This window comes from Ananas comosus, unplaced genomic scaffold (genome assembly GCF_001540865.1).
Source record: "Ananas comosus cultivar F153 unplaced genomic scaffold, ASM154086v1, whole genome shotgun sequence".
In the NCBI taxonomy this organism is placed as follows: Eukaryota; Viridiplantae; Streptophyta; class Magnoliopsida; order Poales; family Bromeliaceae; genus Ananas; species Ananas comosus.
Genome location: NW_017893323.1, coordinates 81,369 through 107,071, shown reverse-complemented (window position 1 = coordinate 107,071; position 25,703 = coordinate 81,369). Strand labels below are relative to the sequence as shown.

The following is a 25,703-nucleotide window of genomic DNA, read 5'->3' as shown; positions in this document are numbered from 1 at the left end:
CTTGTAGTGATCTCTGTATCAGGCTTGCGATCGGATGATTCTAACCGATTATTGCTGAGGAAACTAAAGAAAACCAGTTTCGCCGTCCCGCTGTTTTCTCCATACCTTAAATTTCTCGCGTAATTAATCACTTATGATCATCCAATTTCACTTACTAAACTAGTTTTGATGTTCGTAGGCCGATGATGTCATAGAGCACATTTAGATTGGCCTGCATTATATGCAGTGTAATATTTTTCATGTTCAGATGTATCTTTCATATAAATCTCTTTAAATATCCATAACTCCGCGGTCTAAAGAGAATTCCGCAGGAGCAGTCTGAGCGGTAGAGAACTTACCGGAAAGCGCCGATGTTTCTTCTGCGTTGCACGGCCCGACTTTCGTTCCAGTTAATCCACCAAACAACGGGCCCCGCAGCCACTTTTTCTGAGCCAGTTTTCTGAGATTCTGGTACTGACAGAATTGCCAGAAAACAGTTCAGACGGCGGCAAAGAAACTGGGAAATGGGAACGAAAGGGAAATAGTTTTGAACAGTCGTTTATCACTAGAAGCTTAAACTATCAGACAACAGCATTTTCATGTTTTACGTTCAATACTTCACTTTATGTCACATCAGATTCTAATTCGTTTTTCTGCTCGTTCTAATACTATGTCAAATAATTGTTCGTCTGTATCTAAAAGCTTAAGTTATCGAATAACAGTATCACGTAAGATTCCGAGAATGAATATAAACTCACCATTGAGAGGCCATTTGAATTTCGAAATTCGAATTCTGATTCGTAAAAAGGGGCCTTCATTGCATTTCAAAAATAGATCCTGAACACTTATTACTTAATAGAACAGAGTCCAAGTTACATTACATTGATATGTAAATCATTCAAAAAGAAAAAGAAGAAAAAAGAGGGGAAAAAGCTAGAAAGAAGCCGCTTACATCGGACGGCTGCGGTTTGATCACGGCGTTCCAACGGCTGGTAGAAGAAGAGGAGGAGGAAGCCATTTTTGAGCTGAAATTCGGCAGAGCGAAGGCCGGCGAATGCATCTGATCGCGAATCCGTCGCCGACTTCGAAAGTCGGAGAGGGAGGAGGAGTCGGCGGCGGAAAGAAAAAGAGTTTTTTTTTTTTACTCTCTCTCTCTCTCTCTCTCTCGGAGAGGATAAGGAAATGTTGGGGGAAGTGAAAAGAGCGGTAGAAAAAATAGAAAAAAAGAGTGAAATTGTATGGAGGTACCGGAACTATGGCTAATTTGGAAACGACCCCCTTAGTTGCAACTTGGAACCAAAAACCACTAGCTTTTTTTGTCAAATTTAGTAATGTGCTCACATGTTAAAGTATTATTATGTCATAAAAATAATGTTATTTATACGTTTAAAAAGTAAGTTTAAATTAGTCTTCAGTGGGAAAAATCTAGAATACAACTGGTATATTGATGACGTGGCGTAACAAGCTAATCAATATCTCCTTTTAGAAATATATATATCCCATCATGATTATAAAAATATAATTTTATTGTACTTTTGTTTGAAAAGAAGAAATGTGATTGACTTATTATTGATGACGTAGTTTAAATGTAATAGTGTAGAATTCCTCTTCGGATGGACACTGGACGGATATAAAATTCACACTTATTTTTTGAATTTACAAATAACATTCTCACGTGTTAAATACCTTATGTAATATAGACCATCACATTTATGTAAAAAATTTATTTCCACACATATTAGATTTGAAATTTATCAATCAACCACCCACTAACCTTAGGGGACCACTATTATTCTAATTATACATTGTTTCATTAAAGTGCCGAATAGTTAATAGTACTAACGACTTGGTGCTATTAATAGTATTCTAGCCTAATTCTATCTAGAGAGGGAGAGCTTGATTGGGCTACTATAAGTGGCAAACGGCTCGATTTACTACCAATTTATTTTTGATAATAGGGCTTACAAATTGACGATCGGCACTATTAGATATGATCTAAACTATCTAAAATATCTAAAAATCAAATTTCATGATTTTTTGACATCACTAACCGAATGATCAAAGGATCACAAAATTTTGCAGTTTTGCAGATTTCAAGTAGTTTTCAAAATTTTGTTTTCATAACACACTCCAAACTAGTTTCAAACTTTTCTCTTTTGGTTTCTCAAACTCTCCATATTCCTTGCTAAACAAAAGGATTAAGCCTCATAAATTACTCAAAAAAGATCAATCAATCATGCACAGGAAAGAAACACTATTGATCTGATTATTTCATCATACATTCAATTGTTTACTTCTGTTTATCACAATCCCTGTAAGCTTACATTATTCTTCAATCTGAATTTCCAGCTTTAACAAAATCTTCATTCGAACGCCTAGATCGCTAATCAAACAAATCTTTTCGGTTAATGGGGGCACTTCTCAGGCTCCCTGACTATATAAATCTCATCTCCTGCATCGCCGTATAGATCTTGGTTCCGATGCCATGTCCACAAAGCATGAGTCTCATTCTTCACCTACAAATATCGCAGCAATTTAACGCATTATCTCGTTGATTTAAATGCTTTGAAATGCAAAAGCAGTTGTAAACTAGGCCTGGTACCTCAACGATCCCGTGGCCAAAGCTACTCTCGCGATACGCACTGTACTCGGGCTGGCGGTCCCAACAGAACTTGCCTGCAGCTGGGCCCGACGTGAAGTTGAACGCGCAGAAGCCGCCCATGTACTCGTCAGGTGTTGTTGATGGGTCAGGGCAGTTGTCAGGGTCATCTGCGTGGTTGATCGCCATCTTCTCCCGGTTGCCGCCATCCCCGACTGTGATGTAAACTGGACCGCAGGGGTCCAATTTGTAGTTGTAGACACGGTTCGACCGTTCATAAGCGTGAACCTGCATATATATAAAGGGAAATATCGATAACCTACAGCAGGTATTGTTGCCATAACTAAATTTATAATGCAAACTACTTAACTACAGTTAAGTGAGTTTGTATATTTTGCAGAAATAAGGTAATTGCAGAGGCGAAAATTGTCACAAAAAATGTGAGAGTAGAGTTACATGTCCATTGAAGACAATGTCGACACCGTATGAGTAGAGGAGATCCTCCATTTCCACCCTCATGCACTCCGCTTCCCTGTAGTGGGCTTTGTAGGTGCTGTACCATGGCGGATGCCAAACGGCTATCAACCAAGGAGTTACTGTTCTATCTACCTTCGCTAGATCTTTCTCCAACCACTTGTACTGCTGCCCTGAAATGAGACAAAGTGTTAAAACATTTGACGATTAGTCATGATAGTTTACAAACCAAGATTTGCGTAAATCTTTGATCATAATATTTGTAGCATTGTGACGGTACAAACCAATGAAAGATTGGTTCCTGTTTTGCAGTTTCAGAATTTACAAGACGCGTGAGATGATTATATGTTATGCCATTCCCCAAATCTACAATTTGATTGATTGAATCCCTAACTGTTTGACGCACGCAACATGGTTCATCCAATCTCAACCATGCGCGTGAGAAGGTAAGTTGTAAAATTGTTCTCAGAATTAGTCAAGCTGCCATTTTTGTTTGCGTTTACAGCAACTGCAGTTTATTTTTCTGGGTTTCCTCTTTGGATCCCCGAGAAAGAAAAGACATTCAAGGGACATAGCAATTCAGTATGAGTCTATGATGCATTCACCTGATCTGTTATAAGAAATGTATGCTCCGAGCATAATGAAATGTATTCCTCCAGTGTTAAAAGAGTAATAGAATGAGGAGAATGATCTGCTCTCTCTGGAGGGGAATGCAAATCTAGCATCGTAAGACACAAATGTCCTGTTATCAATCTGTTGTTCTATCTCATGGTTTCCTTCAATCACCATCATCGGTATTCTCGAGATAACTGGCTCCATATACCTTAAAAATGATTGCAATTCAGTTGGATCAAAGCAAATTGAAGAAACAGCGCGTAAAATTAAATGCTGGAGATATATTCACCTTCCCCAGTAGTCCCAACGTGGCTGATACGTCTCGTGTATCGGTGTATGCGGGAATAAGCAGGAATAGCAATCCGAGCCAGTTCCGTTCGTGAGATACAAGTTTGCATAGCTGACGTCGCCTACTAACACTATTAGATCAGGTTGGTTGCTTATCATGTGGTCCACCGTGGAAGTGGTATTGTATGTGAGGCCCAAATCGCCGACCACGGCTATCCGTTTAGGGTAGCTTCGAGGTCCCGAAGCAGGCATGGTTCGGAAAGCATGGACGTCGCTCATGGCTGGTAGAGAAGGATCCCCACACTGGTAGTAATACTGCGTCTCTGGTTTCAATCCTGAAAAGAAGCACAAGTAGGAGTAAGTGAAAGATACGCAAAGAGAGGTTGGAAATAACCATAACACATTGTTTATGGATATCAAGAATCAAAAGAAATCGCCAGAGCTGACGAAGGATTCTGCGAGATCATATATTTAATGTGTTTGCGGGATATTACATATTATGCGTGCTAGTCATTTTACTCGAAAGAAAGTACATGTGTATTGGAAAAATGCGTGCCGTAACATGAGAAAAGATTGTATCGGAAATGAGATATATATAACAAATTAAAAGAAGGCTGAGAACAACATGTTCTGTATGAGAATAGGGCAAATTATAGGAGAATTTCGTGTGCGTTAGCCTATGTAATTTGATAGTTTTGAGAACAATTTGGATTGCCTTTTTCATTTGTCTTAAGCAACACCGTAACACAAAGGAAAAGAGAAATACCTGTAAAACAAAATCTTAAATAACTCTCTGAAGAGGTTCACAGAGAATAAATCCGTAAAATTACCTTTGAGGCGAACATGATGGATGATTCCAGAGGTGTAATTTTGGAGGCCTTCGAAGGGATAAAGTTGGTTGTAAACAAGTGAATGCCCAGTAGCTTTGCGAGTTAACGAATTCTCAGAGTAGCCATAGCGAACAATGCTCGCGACGGTCTTAGGATCCAACAGCTCAACATTCTCCCCGATTTGAAATTCCCCTACAATCAGGACAAAGGAAGAAGCCTTCGATGAATAAAAAAAATGCTTCTTTTGAGTTGAAATCTCATCCGAACAGAACGTCCTGATTCCAAATCTCACGAGACCCATCATGATCAAAACAGCAACCTCTGCCCAATCAATTCAAAGGTCGCATCTTGGACCTATCGAAATTCTCGAGCGAGCTCCGACGTAAGAGGGAGTCGGACAAATCAAGGGTCCAATTCATCAAACTCAAAAAAGACCCTTTTTTGAGCAGAATTTCACACAGACATAAACACATACGGTTTACGGGCGACTGAGTACGCGAAAACGAACAAAGGAAGCAGAAGACCTGTGATCCAGGAGATCCACACGGAGTCGGCGGCGGCCGAGAGCGACACCGAGACCTGCTCCGGCTCCCATCCCCTCACGCGCCTCTTGACTCGTGGGTCGGAGTCCGGCAAGTCTACCGCGTGTCCGCGGAAGACCCCGTCGTTGAGCGGCGCCGTCGCTGGGGGAAAAGGCCCGTCCAAGGTCGTCGGAACGGCCGCACCGAGAACCAGCAGAGACATCACGGCGGCCACCGCCGCCATGGCCATGGATGGTACAGGATGTGTGGCGCGACTCCGCATTGTATGGTATTGGGGTTGAGAGAGAGAGAGGGGGTGGGGATTTATAGTGGGGAGGAGGGGGAGGAGGAGGAGGGGAAAGGAAGGGACCATGGCCGTTACGTGGGGTTCCCGTTCCCGCCATCTTTTAAGATCAACTATTAACGGCTACTTTTTTGGGGGTCAACGATGGGAACACTACGTTGGAGAACAAAATTGAAAACTACGTTGGGCTGCTTTTAAGGGGGGGGTGCGCGGGTGGATTGAGCAAGAAAGTCAACGTGCTGAGCTGGCAATGGATGGGTTTGGTATTAACTTTATGGGAGTCAGAGAAAACGGTGCGTATAGTCGCGTGGGCAAATATCTGCGTTTGGTTCGGGGTTAAGAAAAAAGTTGCTATTTCAGGAATAGAGTTAAGTTCAGAGTTAAAATGAGATTAAAACTTTTTTGTGTTTGGTTGGGGGTTGGAGTTAGTCTAGAATAATGAAAAATAATGTTTGGTTGGAGTAGGTGGGATAAGAAGATAATGATTAATAAAGAAGGATAATGATTGGTTGGAGTATGTGTGATAAGAAAGATAGTGGATTATTATGAATAGAAAATAGTGTTTGATTGGAGTTTGATGGGGTTAGATGGAATTAGCTAATCCGGAATAATTTATTTGAGGTGGAGTTAGCTAACTCTATCCATTTTTTAGAATGTTTAGAGATAAAATAGGGGTTAAGGGGTTATTCCACCCCTTAACCCCCGACCAAACAAAGGGCAAAAAGATGCACGTGAAGATCTATTTTATGTAAATAGTCGAGATCCCTCGTTCATGAACTCTCATTCACTGTCACGTTTCAATTTTATTTTTATCAAAGACTAATAATTTTTTTAAAAAAAATTTAAAAAATTAGCCCCATAAAGACCGTATAGTAGATGAATCACACCAATTCTTTAATTGCACCAATTTTGTCATTTTATTTTGGTTATAAGTTGTCTCGCCTCCGGGGACGGTCGGTATCCCGGTGGAGATGTTACAATTTGTTATCAGTAGACCTATGTATTGCATTAAAAATAAAATGTTGAAAAAAACAAAAATCCAAACAATCCCTTGCCATAAAAAGTTGCACTTTACTGCTAAGCGACTTGAACGAGCCCAAAAGTTTTAAATCGATACATGCAAATGCTACAAATCACAATTTCAGTTTATCCAAAAGTTTTTAAGTCTATACAGGAAAATACTCTATTATCATGTTACAGACGAGTCACGACTGATCTCCAACCAACTTCACAACTCCGTTGTGCGAAATCACATTCAAAGAGCCAAGCACCACTGTAGCACAATTCGAATTTAAAACTCGGTAAAAAGAAATACTATCCTTCTGCAAGACTAGGAAAAGATTGCTCTAAAACGCTGCTGATGCGCCGACAACTTAAATTTGTCAAACAAAGATTGATCTGCCAAAGTACATGCTAGCATATCACCAGATATGAGAAGGTACCTACATGGAGTAGGTGAAGAACTAATCTTTCTTCAAACTAACGAAGGTGATGATGGATGATTACCAAAGTAAATTCATCAAACAATTCACAATCTTGCAAGAGGCACAATAAACCTCAGAAATATCTGGCACGGTATTAAAAGCCATACACAATTAAGAACCTAAATCATCAAACAAACTTGTCCAGATCCAACCATCCATTATAGTTTGCTACCTCTCTACAATATTCTTGCTATTTCATAGGAAAGACGGAAGCTAAGTAAACTCCTAAGCACTCGCCGAAGTTCCACCAGTCTGGTGGAGCATAGCATCGATCTCATCACCATCTTCCATCTCCAACTGAAACAAACAAGACATTTTCTTAAATTATTAGAAAAGGAATGAGGGGATTAATTTCAAAAAAGTTAAAAAGTAATATGGTTGGAGAGAGAGAAAATAGTACTTCGTCTGGGGTCTGCTCGCCTCGCAGCCTGCGTCCATCAAAGAGGAAGGCAATGGAATTGAAGTCCACCGACTGGCGGTCACAGTAGGCGTTCATAAGCTTCCTCAGCTGAGTGCTCCGCTTGATCCTAAAAAACACTTCATTCCCATCCTGTGGATCCAAGAAAGGGGGGAAAATATTGTATGTAGCAACATTTCAGAGGAGAGAGTAACAGACAAGTAAAACTACAAAAAAAGTTCCAAACCAGTATCATAATAATCAAACTGAATAACCAAAAAGTTGTCCTGAAAGGATATCCACAACGCAATAAAATGCACGGTTCAAGGTACATATATAGATATACACTCTACCTAAAGGAAATAATGGATTAGCATCATTTGTTAGCACTAAGATAGTTAAAAACAAATTATAACAATCTATAACCATTGACCAAGCAGTTCCCATTGGCTCCTTTGGTTGCGATAACAACCAAAATTTTACCTTGTGAATTGCAAAAAAGAGCCAGTTAAAACGGACATAACATTAATCAAATGAACCTGCTTTCCAACAAGCTAGTTCACTTCGCAATAAGACTTCTCAGCCAATCTCAAATCTTCACCCAACAAAAAAAAAGGCCTGCTTTGAAAGAAATTCAATCAATCTTAACTCCTCCACAAATGGCAAAATAGCAACAAAAACAAAATTCACAAAGTCATGCGCACAAACAATCAAGCAACTGCTTACTTACATGTATCATGATCAACCAAAGAACAAAAGAAGAAAAACAGTACTGGTGAATGGTTAGTATCCAAGAACAGCCCAGTTGCCCATTTCGAACAAGTCCAATAAAAGAAAAAAGCTAAAAAAAAAAAAAAAAGGAATGAATACCACATTATGCACCTACTAAAATTTATGCCAACAGAACATTCACAAGTTCTAGATGAAAATTTGTGTATTTCAGAGTCGATATAACAAGGCCATAGTAGAGAATGAATATTGTAAATGTCACATGGTCCCCTGCTGTCCATCATTCCACAAATTTAACAGCTTGCATAAACAAAGAGAGAACAGAGCAAAAGGACGGACTGAAGCACAAGGGAAGAAAGACGTCATAAAGAGTCGCACATTTGAGCAATTCATAACATTATAAGTGGATGCTATGTGAAGATTATAAGCGGATTTCAACTGTGCAAAATTGAAGTATGGTTCACTGATAACATTAATCATGTGTTTTTTCCAACTACTAGAGACCGAAAATACTGAAGTATTTTCAGAACACGCCGGCTGGTAATTTTGTAGTATTTTCAGGATAAGTCGCAAATACTATCATGAATGGGATATGCCGAAAATACTATTGTATCGCAAATATCTAATGCTATAGAGGTATACAGGCTAGTAACGCAAGGTTAAAGTCGTGCAAGAGATCTCAAGTTGGAAGCAGGAAAGAGATAGGAAAGAGAATGTCAGCGAGGCAGTAAGAGAGGAAAATAAAGAAAGGGAGAGAGAGTAGGATAGTAGTAATGAGAGAAAATTTGGTTGCTAAACTCGGGAGAGGATACAAAACTAAAGAAGCAACTGCGAAACATGAGAGTTTAAAAGTGCGGAGTTGTCTAATTTCAGCATACTTCCTAAACCAATACTTCAAAAATGTGCAGTGTCCATTCGGACCCCAAGGCCAAATCCCTCACTCTCCTTCATTTGTTTGGGTTCGAATTATTTTCAGATATTTGAATTGGGATACCGTTCGATTAATCAACAACAATTCTGTCAACTTTACATGACTCCATTCATTCTCCGGGCAAAAAAAGTGTGAATTTTGTTGCCAACAAACCACAAATCGCAAATTAAAATAATGCAAATTAATTCTCAACAAAATTTACAATTCCACTGATCAAAATAATGCAAATAAAAACAAATTAAATGTTGAGCAGTATCCAAAATAGACTATAATTGGGGAATTTACAATCTTCACCCAATTATCAACACAATCATAGGATACAGAACCCTAGAACCTAAATTACAAATAGAATCGAGTAAAGAGTGTCATCAACAACAAAATCTCACAAGTATCTTTCATGATCACATCATAATAACTTCAAAAAATTACCAAAATAATCGAATAAAACAGGAAAACTCCTTACCTGCCCTTTGACCTTGAGATTGATGTGCGCGGATTGATCCGCGGGCTTCTTGTCCTCGTCCTGTCCCGCTCCCGACATCTTCAAATCGCACAAACCCTAACCCTAGAATTCCCCACCCGTCTAGGGTTTCTTACTTCCCCGAAATTTTCTCCAAAAAAAAANTGGGACCGCAATCATCCCGATCGTACAATTCTTGATCCAAGGGTCAAAAAATCAGAAGCATCGAATTTTCTGTACTTTCGATAGCATAGTAGCTCGACACGCTTAATATTGCTATTTAAAAGGCTATTAAATGTTATCAAACTTATCTTATACCTCTCTAGTCACAATTTAATTAGAATTATGAATAGGTATCATGTTTTGTAATTATAAATCAATAGCGCAAAGGCCTCCATGCTACTAAGTTAATTTCAATAATGCGGCTTCCAAAATCAACAATCGGTTCCGTTAGATTCGATCTGCACTATTAAAAGGATTTGGAAACAAAATTTCATAATTATTGGACGTTATTTGACTAGTGATCAAATGGTCTCAAAATTGACAATTTGAATTGTCGATGTGATGCGTTTGTGAATTAAACAGTATAAAATAATCCAAATCTGATAAAATTTTTATAGAAATTTTTTGTCACTATTTAAAGTAAGATGAAAGGTACCGACCTTAAATTCAAATCTTTTATCATTATTTTATATGAGATTTTTATTTTCAATCGTTTATTTTTAGACCACTCATTTGATAGGTAAATAATATCGAAAAATTACGAAATTTAGTTTTCAAATATTTTCAATAGTGTAGATCAAATCTAACGAAACCGATCATCGATTTAAAAGCCGCATAATTGAAAGCAACTTAATAGCACGAAAGCCTCTCTGCCACCAATAGTATAGCAACCAGACTCTTATAATATCTACGCGGACAAAATAATATTTTTAAATCAGATCATTTTCACATTTCATAAAATTATTATAATATTTAAACATGTGTATATATAGAACACTATGTATTTGTAAGCAATTTGTTTAGTTTTGCTATATATGATTGTATCCCTATAAACTTTTTAATCTGACATAAATAATATTATCTTGGTCTTAATTCACAATTTTAAAGAATAGTTTGAAACCAGTTAAATCAAATATGCAAAACTAAACAAATTGCTTACAAATACATAGTGTTCTATATATACACATGTTTAAATATTATAATAATTTTATGAAATGTGAAAATGATCTGATTTAAAAATATTATTTTGTCCGCGTAGATATTATAAGAGTCTGGTTGCTATACTATTGGTGGCAGAGAGGCTTTCGTGCTATTAAGTTGCTTTCAATTATGCGGCTTTTAAATCGATGATCGGTTTCGTTAGATTTGATCTACACTATTGAAAATATTTGAAAACTAAATTTCGTAATTTTTCGATATTATTTACCTATCAAATGAGTGGTCTAAAAATAAACGATTGAAAATAAAAATCTCATATAAAATAATGATAAAAGATTTGAATTTAAGGTCGGTACCTTTCATCTTACTTTAAATAGTGACAAAAAATTTCTATAAAAATTTTATCAGATTTGGATTATTTTATACTGTTTAATTCACAAACGCATCACATCGACAATTCAAATTGTCAATTTTGAGACCATTTGATCACTAGTCAAATAACGTCCAATAATTATGAAATTTTGTTTCCAAATCCTTTTAATAGTGCAGATCGAATCTAACGGAACCGATTGTTGATTTTGGAAGCCGCATTATTGAAATTAACTTAGTAGCATGGAGGCCTTTGCGCTATTGATTTATAATTACAAAACATGATACCTATTCATAATTCTAATTAAATTGTGACTAGAGAGGTATAAGATAAGTTTGATAACATTTAATAGCCTTTTAAATAGCAATATTAAGCGTGTCGAGCTACTATGCTATCGAAAGTACAGAAAATTCGATGCTTCTGATTTTTTGACCCTTGGATCAAGAATTGTACGATCGGGATGATTGCGGTCCCACCTGGGGTTGAGTAATACTCCTAGTATTGAGTGGTCCTCACAGAATAATAGTATTAATTCAAAAATTAGAAATGATTAAAGGGGCTGATCTAATGGCCAAAAAATCGAAAATGTCATATCCTTTATGTTTTCGATAGCATAGTAGCTCTACTCATATTAAGCACCAACATGTAAGCAAACAAATAATAATAAGTTTTAGTTACTAAAAGTTAGATACATTAGAGTTGCATTTGTGGATGTAATTGTGTTACATTTACTCATGCAGGGAAAGCCATATTCATGAGAAACTTCAGAGGTGGAGAGTAGTTGATCTGCAGATGAATTAGTAACCATCCACTGACAGAAGTCCAAAGAATGGATTGGTTAAAGCTGAATGAAGCTCCAATCCTGCAGATCTTAGAGCTTCCATGTCGACTTTCGCCCTCGGCAGAAACAAGTATCTGTCGCCGTCGATCCGTTCGAAGCCGCATAGCTCGAGAAACTCTACACCTCCTTTCAAACACCCAACTCTTTCCTTTTCAGAGCAGAAAAGAACAGCAATCAGAAAACATGAAACAAGCAGCAGGTTCAGATAATTCTGATTCGGAAAGCTCACGTGAAACTTCGGATTGCTCAGTCGAAGTCTTCTGAACTTCTCCTCATCGGGAGAATTCACAATGTTTCCGATGATTTTGAGAAGCGTTTCGAAGGCTCTCTTGACTCTAGCATTGTCGTCCTGATAACGTAGATAGTAGTCACGGTACGAAATGCCATGCAAAAAATATCTACGATAATATTCAATCGAAAAGAGTAAAGAAAAAGTGGGTGTGACCATGTAGTCTCGACGAATTTTTGTGATCTCTTCAAATATAGGGATTAAACATGCCAAGAATTAGGAAAATTCGAGTTCAAATTGCAATTTTGTCAAAAGTTCAGAGATTACTCGTGCATTTAGCAGCACAATTAATGCAGGGAACCAGTATGCAAAGCAGATTCTAGTTCTAAGTTAATAAGGTAAAAAAGAAGTAATATTGACAAGAATGTATAAGAAAAATTAAGATAACTCGAGCAATTGACAAGTTCTTTTTCCTTCTTGATTCTAATAATGTTAGTATTTTGGCAAAGATTTACCTTGTAATTTCTTTTTAAATTTCGAAGACAATCTCTCAGTTCGGCCTTTGTAACACGCTTAGCAGGCAACTGTCTAGGCGACTGTCTCTGCACATTGCAATCAAATTACAAAAAAATAACTTTTAGATTGAATTACATAATACGAAAGTTTTCCAAATGTTTTTTTTTTTTTGAGACATTAGATTACACCTGTTCTTCCACACGAGGTGTTGCGGGTTTTGAAGCTCCCAAATCATCGTATGGTACGCCAAGCTTCCTCTTTCTTTCTGCCTATGTTCAAATTAAATGAATGATGTCTATATGTGCAAATAATTCTAAATATCGTTGATGAAAGGCGAGATACACTTTTCTTTTTGGTTGAAGTTTTTACATATTTGGCCCTGCAAAATTGTCTATCTGCATGAATTATACATTCACAGCACGAGGCTCTTGGTGCTTCTGACATTTCGTGCGTCAGATATGCATTGTGAAATAGTGTGAGCCGATTTGATGGGCCAAAAGATTCTTGTTCGACAGCACGCCAAGATGAACTCATGCAGATCTTAACATGGACACAATGTGCGAAAGATGAGGTACCAGTTGTAACACTTGAAAAAACTGGGCAGTAAATTGAAACCTCCTAAAGAGTTAGAGAACCGTTGGTGCAACATTTAGCCTGATTCGAAAATTGTATGCGAAATTTCCTTAGGTGATGCACATTATAATAAGGAAAGGATACCAAAAGAAGGACCTTATCATCTTCTAACTGCTGTCGAACTCTCTCTCTTGCTCTTTTCTGCTCCTCCTCTTTAGCTTTTAGCAGTGCCCTCATTCTGCGCTAAAAAGAAAACACCAAAACAGCACCTGAGTAATGTTATATAGTTAAGATCAAAGACAACTTTTCACAAGGATTAAAAAAAAAGAAGAAGATAAAAGATAATCTACGAACCGTTTTCTTTCACTATCATCCTCAACTCTCTTTGACTCCATAAGTTTTCCAGCAGATTGTGTTATTTCCTTCATAGAAAGGGCCGAGTTACAGAAGCACAAAATGTATGTCTCTTGCTTCCAAATTTAGTTATCAGAAAAGAAAGATATTGGACGAAAGAATAAGTAAAATTAAGTACCTTCTCCTTTTCTCTTTCCGATCTGCTTTTATCTAATTTCTTCTGAGAAGCTTGTTCCCTGTAAATGATATGGAGATTCAGAAACTGAGGTACTGTTAAATTAGTAATATTCCCTTCTGCAAACAAACTGAAAGCTTGGTTTCTACAAAGACAGGTAGAAGCGAGGTGGTGGCATCTTTCATTAATAAACAGCTACAGGAGAATGGTTGCGGTACGAATGATTTCATAATGATCATTTTTTCCGCAATTAAACCACCTAGCATAGTTTATAAATCATTATTATGACTTTTACAGACGCAGTTTCTTGGCATGGACAGAACTTAACTGATCTAATCTGATTAAGATTGTCAGAAAAAGAGAATGTTCTCTTTCTTCAAATCTACGAGGTGTCGAAAGCATCTTATAAGACCTAAAATACCATCATAGCAGGTTTCTTCTTGTACATTAAAAAAAACAAAATGCTATGTTGCAGTTGATGCACTTTCTCTATGTGTGATAACAAAATACAAAATGATGGAAAAGGATAGACCGTAGCTTTTGCGCCTTAAGCTTCACTTCCTCTGAAATCAATAACGAATTTCCAGTTTCAATCTTGATTTCCTTAGGCACCTAGAACCAAAAAAAATAGCGAAATCAACTAAGATTTTCTTAGTGGGTTTTCTCCAAAAAAAAAAAAAAGTGAAAAATCCCTGGTGGGAACACATAACACTCGATCCCTAGCGACCCAATTAAAAGTTAAAACTATTCATACCTGCTACGAATGTGTAGCTGATCTATAATAATACATTCTTTCAATTTGTATCGCTTAATATGGGGTAGCATAAAATTTGTTGGTTTCACTTAACCATACTAATTCAGTCTAAACCTGGTGTACCTGAACAATGAATGGGACATTAATATGTATTCGACGATTTCTAACATATTTATCTATAATATGGTCAATGATATAAAAGGATGGATTATGCAGAGCAGTAGTGTTCAGTATAGATGTGCAGTAGGAGAGCTCAATTTTGTCATACAAAATTAGAGATCCAAACTTAGTGCAGAGAATTCATAATAATAATGTGATTACCAGCGGTATCTGATTGATATCTGGATCATTTTCATGCTCGATAACCCAATTTACGGCAGCCTCAATACTACAATTGCCTGAAATAGCACCACGAATGAAGATAATCTGATTGGTAACGCACAAAGGTAGCGTCTGCACAAGCATTCTTTTATTGCAAGACAAATAACGGAAGAGAAAAAACAATAGCAGCAAGTAAGAGGAACATAATAAGGCGACAAGAAATAAACCGACGATTACACTTTATCCCTTGAGTTTTGTAAAATGTAGGTCCTTACAGTAAAACAAGAACAAAATCGCAGATCTTCATTTCTCTACAAACCTTCCTTAAGTATCTGCAATTTCAAGCTATAACATGAGTTCTATCTTTTGCAGCTGGTGTAAGTAACAGTTTGCTTAATACTTCCGCTTCATTGAGATTTCACAGATAAATTTCTACTTTCTGAAGAACCAAGAAAAACAGCTTTCTAAGGGTGCACACAAAGTAGTTAAGAATCAAAATTGAATCCTGCAGTGTACTGTGTATGATCACAAGCAGCAATAAGAAGAGTTAGCTAAACAGAGAAAGAACAGCAGGACAGATTACCAGAAGAATGAAGTGCCCTGGTCGCGCAGGCTGTCGGAAATCCCATCAATTCAAGTTGCCGAAGCATGACTTTGTCGACTTCCGGGACGGCCATCTATCAACTACAAAATTTAACAGGAAAAAAAAAAAGAAAAGAAAATCAAATAGAACAAAATTTAACAGGAAATTGCTACTAGCCTACAAACATTAAAAATTAAAAAGGATAATGCATGAATAAATAAATCAAGTGGAGACAACTTAAAACCATAATTCAATTCCTACAGTTACGATAATTGCATGCAATATACTAACTACGCATTCAGATATTAATGTCAGAGTATTGTCGTCGACTGATTCAAATCAAATAAATTGAAAAATTGGATGATTGTTAAATATAAAAAAAATATCCGTTGTTTCGCATGGTATCAGAGCAAGAGATTATGAGTTCGAGTTACGCTATGCCCCTAACATTATTAATTTCCTCTATTTTAATTCAAGTTCACGTTATCATGAATCTTGTAAAAAGTCTGGAGCCCAAACATGACGGGGTGTCAAATATAAAAAATATATAAACACCGTTCTCGACAAGCTTAAACTTTTAAAGCATAACAGCTGTTTCACAGTAGTAAAATGAAAATGGTCAACACAATTTTACCTGTAATTTTTTTTGAAAAAATTGAAAAAACAACTGCGATACCAAACGAAACCTAAATATGATTTGAGATGCTTACATATCGATTGTGAAAAACTTGTGAGATCAGAGAAGGGGGGGATCGAGATCTGTTCTTTCTTAGCCTCTCCCAAGAGATTACTACTACATGGGACTTTTAAAGAGTCGCATTAGTGAGGAGAGGCTCTACATTTCTCCTCAATCAGAGGAAACACCAACACTTTTCTTCTCTTTCACTTCATTCTTTTCTTTGGAGGTATTTATACCTTTCCTTCTAGAGAGGGTTCTTACTTGTAGAGTGAAAAAAAATAATATAAAAAATAAAATTTAATTGAAGTTTTCTTAAATTTATTTTTTGAATAGAAATTGGAAGAAAAATTATGTTCAGCAATTTTTTTTTTTTTTCTGAAATAGGTTGCATGTTACCTGCTTTAAACTTAGCTGAATATGTGAATCAATTAGGATTCGAACTCGGTACCTCGGGTACCAACCACCGGACCTTCTGCCACTTGCGCTTGGGACGGTCAGTATGTTCAGCCAATTTTATCGCAAACTATTTACATATTACAATATAAACAGTAAAGAAATAAATAAAAAACAAAAATACAGATATCTCAGCAGGTCCTACATCACATCATGTAACATAATTAAAATTTAGTTGTATTCTATCAATCTATAATTAAATACATATATTATTATATTTGATTTTTTTTAATAATTTTATTTTAAGTATCTGTCATTAAATAAAAATAATTTAAAAATAAAATTTATGGTACAAATAAAGGGAATATAATGTTTTATTGTTTAACAGTTAATACTTTGGAATTTGGTAAAAATGAACTTTTACTCTGACTTTCTAATCTTTGCAAGTTCTAATTTTTGTGTCTACTCTTTTACTCTACTTAGTATTTGTAAAATATGTGTATAAATTAATCAAATATCTACAATACTTCCATATGATTATGCACCAGCATATAATCTATAAGAGCAATTTTTTTTTTTTTTTTTAAAAGACTCTCATCAATGGAAATATTTAGTAATTCCCCTTCCTCCATTGCTTTGGTAATTACAGGTAATGAGATAAGAATTTAAGTGTCCATCGAAACAGGTCATGCCTATCAAATATTAAGATGATATGATTATCATAGTAATGTCGTGACTCAAATTCTCTTTGTTTTTAAAAAAGTAAATAATTATACGAATAAAGCTTAAAAGTAATTACAAAGGTATATTATAAGTAGTTAGACTATATTAGTGACAAATACATTGCAATTATTAGAGTTCAAAATTTCAAATAACTACAGTTTAAGTAAAAATTATTTCGTCCTTAAACCGTTTGTTTTTATAGTTATGAAATTAAAGTTCGTTCATTTTTACTATTTATTTGGCCAAAAAGCAAAGAACTTATAAAATCATATTTATATTAGATAAAATAGAACTGGAACGAAAATATATAGAAATATATTTCTGCGATTTTTAATAAGACTGATATATAAAACACAATATATAAAATAAATATTTTTTTATCGTACTTTTTCGTGTAAAGCACAAATATACGTAACAGAAGACTATTTGATTGACGTAGTTGCAACTGCACTGCACTGCAAATCTATACTTAGACGAGGCCGGGCAACTGCGGCGCAACGAGTCCGCGCACTCTGCTTCATGATCTCGCCGTCGCCGCCGCCGCCGCCGCGTGTTTCGTGGGAGCGCGACCTCCTCGGCCTCATCCGCGCCTGCTCCAGCTCCCCTCCTCTACTGAAGCAGATCCACTCCCACCTCCTCCGCCGCCACCTCCTCCGCCGCCACCCTGCCTCTCCCTCGCCTCCTCCGCTCCTCCCGCCATTCCCTCTCCCTCCGGCTCTCTCCCCCCACACCGCCTCTCTCCTTCTCCCTTCGCTCGCCGCCGCGCTCCGCGCCGCCGGCGCGACGCCCTCACGCCGCCGCCCTCCTCCGCGCCCTCGACTCGACCCCTTCGTCCGCACTCGCTCGCCACAGCCTACCTCTCCCTCCACCTCCCCGCGCTCGCCCTCCAGCTGTTCGACGAACCCCGCTCTGGCACCGCGCTCCAACCCCTCTCTGGAAACGTCTCCTCTCCGCCTCTCCCACTCGGCGACCTCCCGCCGCCGCGCCCTCTTCGCGCCATGCCTGCCGCACCTCTGCCTCCTGAACACCTCCTCCACGCCCTGCCTCCACCACCGGCCGCGTCGCGCCGCCGCCCACCTGTTCGACGAATGCCCGCAGAAACGTCGTTCCTGGACACACGCCGTCGCCGGATACTCCCGGAACGGCGACAAGAGCGCGCCGTGTGCCGCGCCTTCGAGGCCATGATCGCCTCGGCGCGTCCGGCGAACGCGACGTTCGCCTCGCGGCCGCCTCTCGGCCTGCGCGAGGATGGGGGCTCTCGAGATCGGCATCCGGATTCACAACTACGTCAGGGTAATAACTTCAGCGCGACGGCGCCGTCCGGGACTTGCTCTCTCGACATGCTACGCAAGTGCGGGGCCGTGACGATTGCGAGGAGGAGTGTCGAGCGGAAATGTGCCCAGCGAGATGTTCTCACCTGGACCGCGATGATAATGGGGTGGGCGGTGCACGGACATTGGCAGAAGGCTCTTCAGTGCTTCGAGGACATGAAGTGCTCTTGCATCGAGCCGGACGAAGGGGTCTTCTTGGCCGTATTGATGGCGTGCTCGCATTCGGGCAAGGTCGAAAAGGGGCTCGAGATTTTCGATACCATGACACAGGAGTACAGGATCGAGCCAACCGTGAAGCACCACACTTGCATGGTGGACTTGTTCGGACGGGCGGGGCGGCTCGAGGAAGCTCTTGATTATATCAAATCGATGCCCGTCGAACCCGACTTTGTGGTATGGGGTGCGCTCTTCACGGCCTGTCGAGCCCACAAAAATGTAGAGATGTCCGAGTTTGCCTCAAACAAGCTTCTCGAACTGAAGCCAAGCCATCACGGTAGCTACATTTTCCTGTCCAACATGTATGCGGGGGCTGGGAGATGGGAGGATGTTGAGAAGGTGAGGGTTAGTATGAAGGACCGGGGCGTCGAGAAGGCGCCTGGGTGGAGTTGCATAGAGTTAGAGGGAAAGGCCCACAATTTCGTGGCGGGCGACCGATCTCACCCTCGTAGCAAAGACATATATTGCAAGCTCGAGGAGCTCGAGGTTAAGGCAAGAGAGAAGGGATACGAGCCGAATACGGAGTGGGTGCTTCATAACATCGAGGAAGAGGATAAGGGGGATTCTTTGGGATGCCACAGCGAGAAGCTCGCACTTGCTCTCGGGCTTCTGAGCGCTCCGAAGGGAGAAGTCGTCATCAGAATAGTGAAGAACCTCAGAGTTTGCGGGGATTGCCATTCTCTGATGAAGTTCGCGAGCGAATTGTATGGGAGGGAGATTGTGTTGAGAGACCTCAAGCGGTTTCATCATTTTCAGGATGGCCAGTGTTCTTGTGGCGATTATTGGTAACTACTGTTTTGGATTGTGAGTTCATCGCGATAAGAATTGCTCAAAGTGATTCATTGGAACCCTGCACATTGCCACAGTAGGCAAGCTTTGATCATTAAATCAGAAGCGTCAACATAAGGACGGTCCAAAAAGATTAGTAAAACAAACAATCCGATTCAACTTCAATTTGGCTATTCAAATTGTAAGTTTTTATTGCCCTCTAATTCCAACAGAACTAAACGAAGAAGGTGGAGATTATCGCGTCGTCGATCAACACAATTACTAGCTTCCTCCAACAACTCCAAATTTTATTTATCTTCCCCAATAAACTGAAGATGCAAATGTGTCTATTGTATTGTTGTTGTATTTTATACTCGTGAACATTCTTTCCTTCAAACAGGAAGGTTGATCAAATTTTGAGTACTCCTAAAATAAGAGCATGGCCTCATTACATAGATATCCATCTTTGCTTACTGAGAAGGATAATAGTTTGTGAGAAAAAAATAAAATAAAATTAAGTCTCTAAGATTTGAAATATATATTTATTGGATCTAATTTTCTATCCTAATACCGATCTTTCCTAGAGTAAATGGCAAAGAGTTTGGTGGTTGGTACCTGAGGTCCCAAATTCGAATCTTAAAGTACAGTTAAATATATTGTGCATTTTCCGAAGTGGAGTTTGTCGTTATATAAGTGTATACTAAGACCATTAGGAAATTACAGTTAAATATATTGTGCATTTTCTGGAGTGGAGTTTGTCGTTATATAAGTGTAGGGCTGACAATCCAGCTCGCCGTTCGCAAGCCAGCTCGTCTTTGGCTCGAAATGAGCTCAGCTCGCTCGTTTTTGGCTCGATAACAGCTCGATTAAATTTATTTTATATTAATATAATTTATATATATATATAATATATTTATATATATAAATAAATAATACAGTTTATTATTTTTTAATTTCTTAGCACATTTTGAAAAGCAAAGCTCAACTTATTTATGAAGAGGCACACTCCTATTGAGAATTTTAACAGTTGGATTAAAATCTAACTAATAATATAACTTTTTGCTTTTTCCAACCCTAATTCCTCTTTCCCCTTTTTTTTTTTTTTCACTCTCTCTCTCTCTCTCTCTACGCCGAAGACCCACCCCCGCCCGGCAGCGCTCTTCCGTCTTCACCGTTCGCACGCTCCCGGCAGCGCATTCTTCGCCGTTCGCATATCTCGACGGAACTCCGGCACCGGCGCTTTCAGCAGGTTTGTTCTTCGTCTTCCATGATCTTCATCTTCATCTTCTTTTTTTTTTCCTTTCTCTTTTTCTTATGGTTTTTTTTCAGCAGAATATAATGGATTTTCTTTCTCAAGCTTCTAATTAGAGCTTGATGTGATTTTTCTTTCAGAAATTTAGGTAGATCGTACACCGCCCAACTTCCTCCCCGTCGAGCAAAACATTTTTGTGAGTCACAGTTTCGAGCCGATCACGAGAGCCGAAGACGAGCCGACCTTGAACACTTTCGAGCCGATCTCGAGCTGGCTCTGGCTCGCTCGAGTTCGGCTCGTTGACGGCCGATCTTTAGCGTACCCGCGTCTTGGAACTGCTGTAATGGTAGTGCAGCTTCTGAATGTTCTTGCGCTTCCGAATGTTACAGCTATTAATCTGTTTTCGGTCATTTTATGCAATACCAAATTATCCCCAACTTTACCGTTTGATCTCATACTCTTGATCCACTTTTGGCGTACTCGTGATTTGGAATTGTCGAAGTGGTAGTTTTGTTCTTACGATTGAAATCGGTTGGTTCTGTAGTTCTTGCCTGTCCTTGCCATTTCAGAAAAAACTAAATTTGTCAACTTTTGTGTCCCATTCTGTAGATTTGATACGTTTACAGTAATTTTATACGACAAATGCTTCTCTTAATAGTTTTTTTTCGGTTAAGTTACGTGGTTTTTTTTTTCTGCTTGTTTTAATTTAAGCAGGCTAATACTCTACGATTGTATCTAACATGCATTCGGAACACTCTGGAGGCTGCAATGTGCCTACAGGTACCTGATCTCAACGTCTCCCATTGTCTTTACGAGGAAAAATTATAGTAGCTTTAGATGCTGCGAGTACTGTGTTTCTTTTTTGGCATTGTAAAACTACCTTAAGTCGGATATAATTAACCATGTCATTAACGTTTTGGAGGAACAAACTGAAGATATTATCCGTCATTGTATGTATACGACAATAGAGTTTCTTTCTGCAATTATAACACATTTAACCTGTATTAGTCTAGTTAACCATGCCAACTGTGCCACTAATCATGAGAGTAACATCTCTACTACCATTTTGATTTAGTAAAATATTTCTAAAATGACCAACCAACCATTACTGCATCATCATTCATCAATGACAATTGAAAGTGTTTTTTATCATGGGCAGCCGATACACAGGACAGATACTTCAAAAATGTTAAGAATATAATAGCTCAGACTATCTATTTCATGAACCCTGTGAGGTTTACCACGCTGCCGTTTATTTTGGAATGCCTATAAGGTGTCCAATAACTATTAAACTGTTAAGCAAATTAATTTGTTTACTTTTTTAGCATTCTTTTGGTTTCTTGAGCGAAAGTCTATACGAGAGAACTTACGAAATGATCTCAATTTTCCTATTTAATAATTACTGCTCGGTGCAGTGGTAAAAGTCTTCGGCTTGTAACCTTATGTTGCATGTTTCCTTAGAGCAGCTACTTCATGCTAAATTGTTGAAGTTTAGGACAGTCTCCAGATACTCCATTCTGGGACCCTATTGTGGTGGCATCATAACTGGATAATGGCTGCATTCCACGTCTTCCATGTCTCCTTTTTCCCTGTACTGCATTCAATCATCACTGATCCTTTGTATGGTTAATTACTCTGTAGAATTTCCCTTGTCAAGAAGTAGAAAGGCATAACAAGCCAGAGGTTGAACTTAAGTAAGTTCTAATTAATCTTATATCTTTCAAAGTCTTCTCTATATTTTTAGCATTTTGCCCTTCTCTTATTGTTTATTGGTCTATATTATTAATGGAAGAATCTCTAGTGCAGCGTAAGGAGTAGATTATACGTAATTTGGGTCGCAAAGTGCATGAATACTGAAATTGGTGATTTATACTGAGAATAGTTTAAATTGGCCCACGAATTCAGCAAATTTTGTGTCTGTCTAAAATATTTCTTTCCTATCTCTAGTATGATTATTTGCTGGCATCGAGCCATGCAACTTACATAACTGTTTAGCAAATTATTTGTTATTCTTTTCTGCTAAAATCAAATATGTTTATGTGATGAGGCTTGTAGCTTATGCTCTATTTCATGGACCTCTATCTGTTTAATGCTATATTTCCTGTAGATAGCACTGATTTTGTGGTGTACATGAAAGTTTGATAGGTCCGCTATGCTTTATGGGTTTATTCATCCATTCAGAAGTAACTGAGCATGAATATAGTTAGGTCTGATTATATACTATAATGTGTATCAATTGGTCTACCACATGCTGCTTTTAGTTCAATCCCATTAAGCTTTCATGTGGTGATCATTTTATATTTTCCCTTGGTTCACAGTATTTCTCATAAGCATGATTAGTTCACATCTTTACCCTTAAGTAGGTTTTGAACTTGAGTTCTTCTTGTTCTTCATTTTGAAGGATCTAATTTTTTTTTTTCTTTTTTCTGTTTTCATTTTCACAGGACAAGTCCAGAACTTCTACTAAATCCAGTAAGAATTTTTTTTCCGTGATTATTCAGAAGCCAGTTTGCTTTTATTCTCTTACTTACGGCATCTTTTACCGTAATGTTCTATCCATATCCATATCTAGCTTTTCATAATTTCTCCTTATACCTTCCTCGTTGTCCTATTCCTATACTTGCCAGTCCTAGACTATTCAATAGTATCATTATATAAAGTAGGAAAATTCAAACAGTTTACAACTTATGTCAATATCTTTTTATTTTTGTTACAGGTTTTGATATGTCGAAATGAGGCCGAGAAGTGCTTGATAGAAACTTCAATTAACTCTATCCGTATAAGCATGAAGGTAATTTGGATGCTTATTTTGAACAACATGTATTTGGTTCTCAACAGAAGTTGCATAATTGTGCACATTTTTCTTATGAAAGACGGTTCGGCCGGCTGATTGAATTCACTTTATCTTTTTAGACCTTTCAATAGAAATATTTACAGTACTAGAGAGGCTCACAAATATCATACTTCTAATCCAATGAAAAGGCTAGGCTGCCACACCACCTAATTATTGGACTGATCGCAACTAGAAAGAGAATATGTCTAGCTGTATGATTCCACAACAGAATCTAACTGATATGATACCAAGTGTCAATTTACATGCCTATAATCGGTGCAAATTATGAAAAGTTGACACCACTTTAGACTTGTCCTGGATCTAACCATAGAGAAGTCCTAAGAGAACAAAGAACGAATGCTGGATCCCCATATTTTGATAACAAGCTTCTTTATGATTATTTGATATTGGTTAATGTCCATTCTCTTTGTTGCATGATTTGGTCTTCATTATAATGCAGCAGTTCTTTGTGAATTAACCTAATGGACAGCAAACATATTTTCATGTGAAACCTATTTTCATATCCTCATTTTTTTTTTTAATTCACAGGTAAAACAGGCAGATGAGCTTGAAAACATACTCGCAAAAAAATTTCTTAGATTTTTATCAATGAGGGCGGAGGCATTCCAAGTTCTGAGGAGGAAACCAGTACAGGTGCTTGCATAATGGTTCAGTTCAAGATTAATTATTCTCTGTTGCATATCGGATTACATTCTCAAATTTTCTTTGCTCAGATCACATTCTTTTGCGATTTGATGTAGTGGCTAACTAATTGTAACAATAACAAGGTGATATATTATCTCTTTTCAGGGCTATGACATAAGTTTCCTAATAACAAACTACCATTGTGAGGACATGCACAAGCACAAGCTTATAGATTTTATCGTGCAATTTATGGAGGTAAAATCTCTTTCAGGGCTATGGCAAAATTTACAGATTTTATCGTGCAATTTATGGTTATTTTCCTGATATATAACCTTTGGTAAATAACGATCATCATGTTCTGCAGCCTCATCTATTTTAGCTGTTCGTAGCATCTGCTGTTCATCTTGTTAACATTGTTTGATTTCTGATTCTGTAAAATTCAGGACATTGACAAGGAGATCAGCGAGTTGAAACTATCAGTAAACACGCGAGGCCGTCTAGTGGCGACAGAATTTCTGAAGCAGTTTATTTGAAGCCATAATGGAATTGAAATGTATTGTGCGGCATCGCACAAGTACCCCATCGGATATTCCTTTTATTTTAGTAGCCCCAGCTGATTGTCTTCTGTGAAGATCGCTATATATTTATTCGTCGCTTTTTTGCGCATATTATTTCCTTCTTTGTTTCGCCTTTTTTAAGTAATTTACTCAACAGTGTGCTGTTGATTACTGGCTTGTTTACTGTTTGGAGTAAAGTAATTCTGAAAATTTAATTGTCAGTGAATTTACTTTGATAAGGAGGGTATTCAGTTTCACATAATTGCAATTCGACTTGTAAATTATGTTAGGTTGGTGACAGTAAAAACATTGATCTTGTCATCGACGGCGATGACATTGAGAAGATGATCTTTGCACGAAAAACGGCTTGCAACACTTTTTGAGGGCAAGCTGTTTTCAACAAATTGAGCCCACAGTAATGCAGCAGATCTCTGTGACATTCTTGCAATCGATCTGCAGTTGCAAGAATTGATGTTTCTACGCGGTTTATAGCCGGCTTATGATTACGGCCCAAATCTGAGAAATTATATGACTGCAACAATAATCAGCATTAAACAGTTAAAGTCCATTTCATAGTTTTGAAGTGCCCATGCGAACTAGTAATAACTAATAAGCACATAACAATGAATTGGCACATAATAACAACATGTAGTTTTAAAACATATGGAACTCACTTTTGGTTGTTCACCTCTACTAATGCAAATTCCACAAGAAGCAAACATTCTTACAACAAAGATGGATACAATTCACAATATCTTAAATGATCGCGCACATCGTCGCCAGAGGCATTAACAGTTGCCCGGAAAGGAAAGAAAAAA

The 25,703-nt window shown here is 38.0% G+C and overlaps 5 protein-coding genes across 9 annotated transcripts; 2 read left to right on the top strand and 3 right to left on the bottom strand.

The window, feature by feature from the left end:
• Positions 1-2,223: 2,223 nt before the first annotated feature.
• On the bottom strand, positions 2,224-5,755 carry LOC109705564 (purple acid phosphatase 15-like). Its single transcript, XM_020226300.1, has 7 exons — positions 5,310-5,755; positions 4,786-4,977; positions 3,957-4,290; positions 3,658-3,875; positions 3,035-3,225; positions 2,582-2,866; positions 2,224-2,495 (listed from the first exon to the last, which is right to left on the bottom strand). Exons 1-7 carry the CDS (start codon positions 5,677-5,679, stop codon positions 2,385-2,387), a joined length of 1,701 nt encoding a protein of 566 aa, XP_020081889.1. The 5' UTR covers positions 5,680-5,755; the 3' UTR covers positions 2,224-2,384.
• Positions 5,756-7,041: 1,286 nt separating this feature from the next.
• LOC109705581 (small ubiquitin-related modifier 1-like) lies at positions 7,042-9,769 on the bottom strand. Its single transcript, XM_020226324.1, has 3 exons — positions 9,615-9,769; positions 7,495-7,644; positions 7,042-7,391 (listed from the first exon to the last, which is right to left on the bottom strand). Exons 1-3 carry the CDS (start codon positions 9,690-9,692, stop codon positions 7,320-7,322), a joined length of 300 nt encoding a protein of 99 aa, XP_020081913.1. The 5' UTR covers positions 9,693-9,769; the 3' UTR covers positions 7,042-7,319.
• Positions 9,770-11,788: 2,019 nt separating this feature from the next.
• Positions 11,789-16,310, bottom strand: LOC109705579 (UBX domain-containing protein 1-B-like). Of its 4 annotated transcripts, none has more exons than XM_020226319.1 (11): positions 16,199-16,310; positions 15,489-15,589; positions 14,906-14,982; positions 14,363-14,442; positions 13,834-13,891; positions 13,656-13,723; positions 13,458-13,539; positions 12,917-12,997; positions 12,728-12,814; positions 12,213-12,332; positions 11,789-12,126 (listed from the first exon to the last, which is right to left on the bottom strand). In XM_020226319.1, the coding sequence occupies exons 2-11, from the start codon at positions 15,580-15,582 to the stop codon at positions 11,875-11,877; spliced, it is 999 nt and encodes a 332-aa protein (XP_020081908.1). In that variant the 5' UTR covers positions 15,583-15,589; positions 16,199-16,310; the 3' UTR covers positions 11,789-11,874. The 4 variants fall into 4 exon arrangements, with proteins under 4 accessions (XP_020081908.1, XP_020081909.1, XP_020081910.1 ...); XM_020226320.1 differs by having other exon boundaries at positions 14,369-14,442; positions 16,199-16,309; XM_020226321.1 differs by having other exon boundaries at positions 11,789-12,131; positions 16,199-16,306.
• Positions 16,311-17,160: 850 nt separating this feature from the next.
• Positions 17,161-20,033, top strand: LOC109705570 (pentatricopeptide repeat-containing protein At1g04840-like). The gene is made up of 2 exons (XM_020226308.1): positions 17,161-17,199; positions 17,757-20,033. The coding sequence occupies exons 1-2, from the start codon at positions 17,161-17,163 to the stop codon at positions 19,617-19,619; spliced, it is 1,902 nt and encodes a 633-aa protein (XP_020081897.1). The 3' UTR covers positions 19,620-20,033.
• Positions 20,034-20,709: 676 nt separating this feature from the next.
• Positions 20,710-25,111, top strand: LOC109705563 (actin-related protein 2/3 complex subunit 4). Of its 2 annotated transcripts, none has more exons than XM_020226299.1 (9): positions 20,710-20,847; positions 20,991-21,196; positions 21,565-21,630; positions 22,492-22,544; positions 23,295-23,322; positions 23,567-23,641; positions 24,233-24,337; positions 24,494-24,583; positions 24,772-25,111. In XM_020226299.1, the coding sequence occupies exons 2-9, from the start codon at positions 21,194-21,196 to the stop codon at positions 24,859-24,861; spliced, it is 510 nt and encodes a 169-aa protein (XP_020081888.1). In that variant the 5' UTR covers positions 20,710-20,847; positions 20,991-21,193; the 3' UTR covers positions 24,862-25,111. The 2 variants fall into 2 exon arrangements, with proteins under 2 accessions (XP_020081888.1, XP_020081887.1); XM_020226298.1 differs by having other exon boundaries at positions 21,562-21,630.
• Positions 25,112-25,703: the final 592 nt, after the last annotated feature.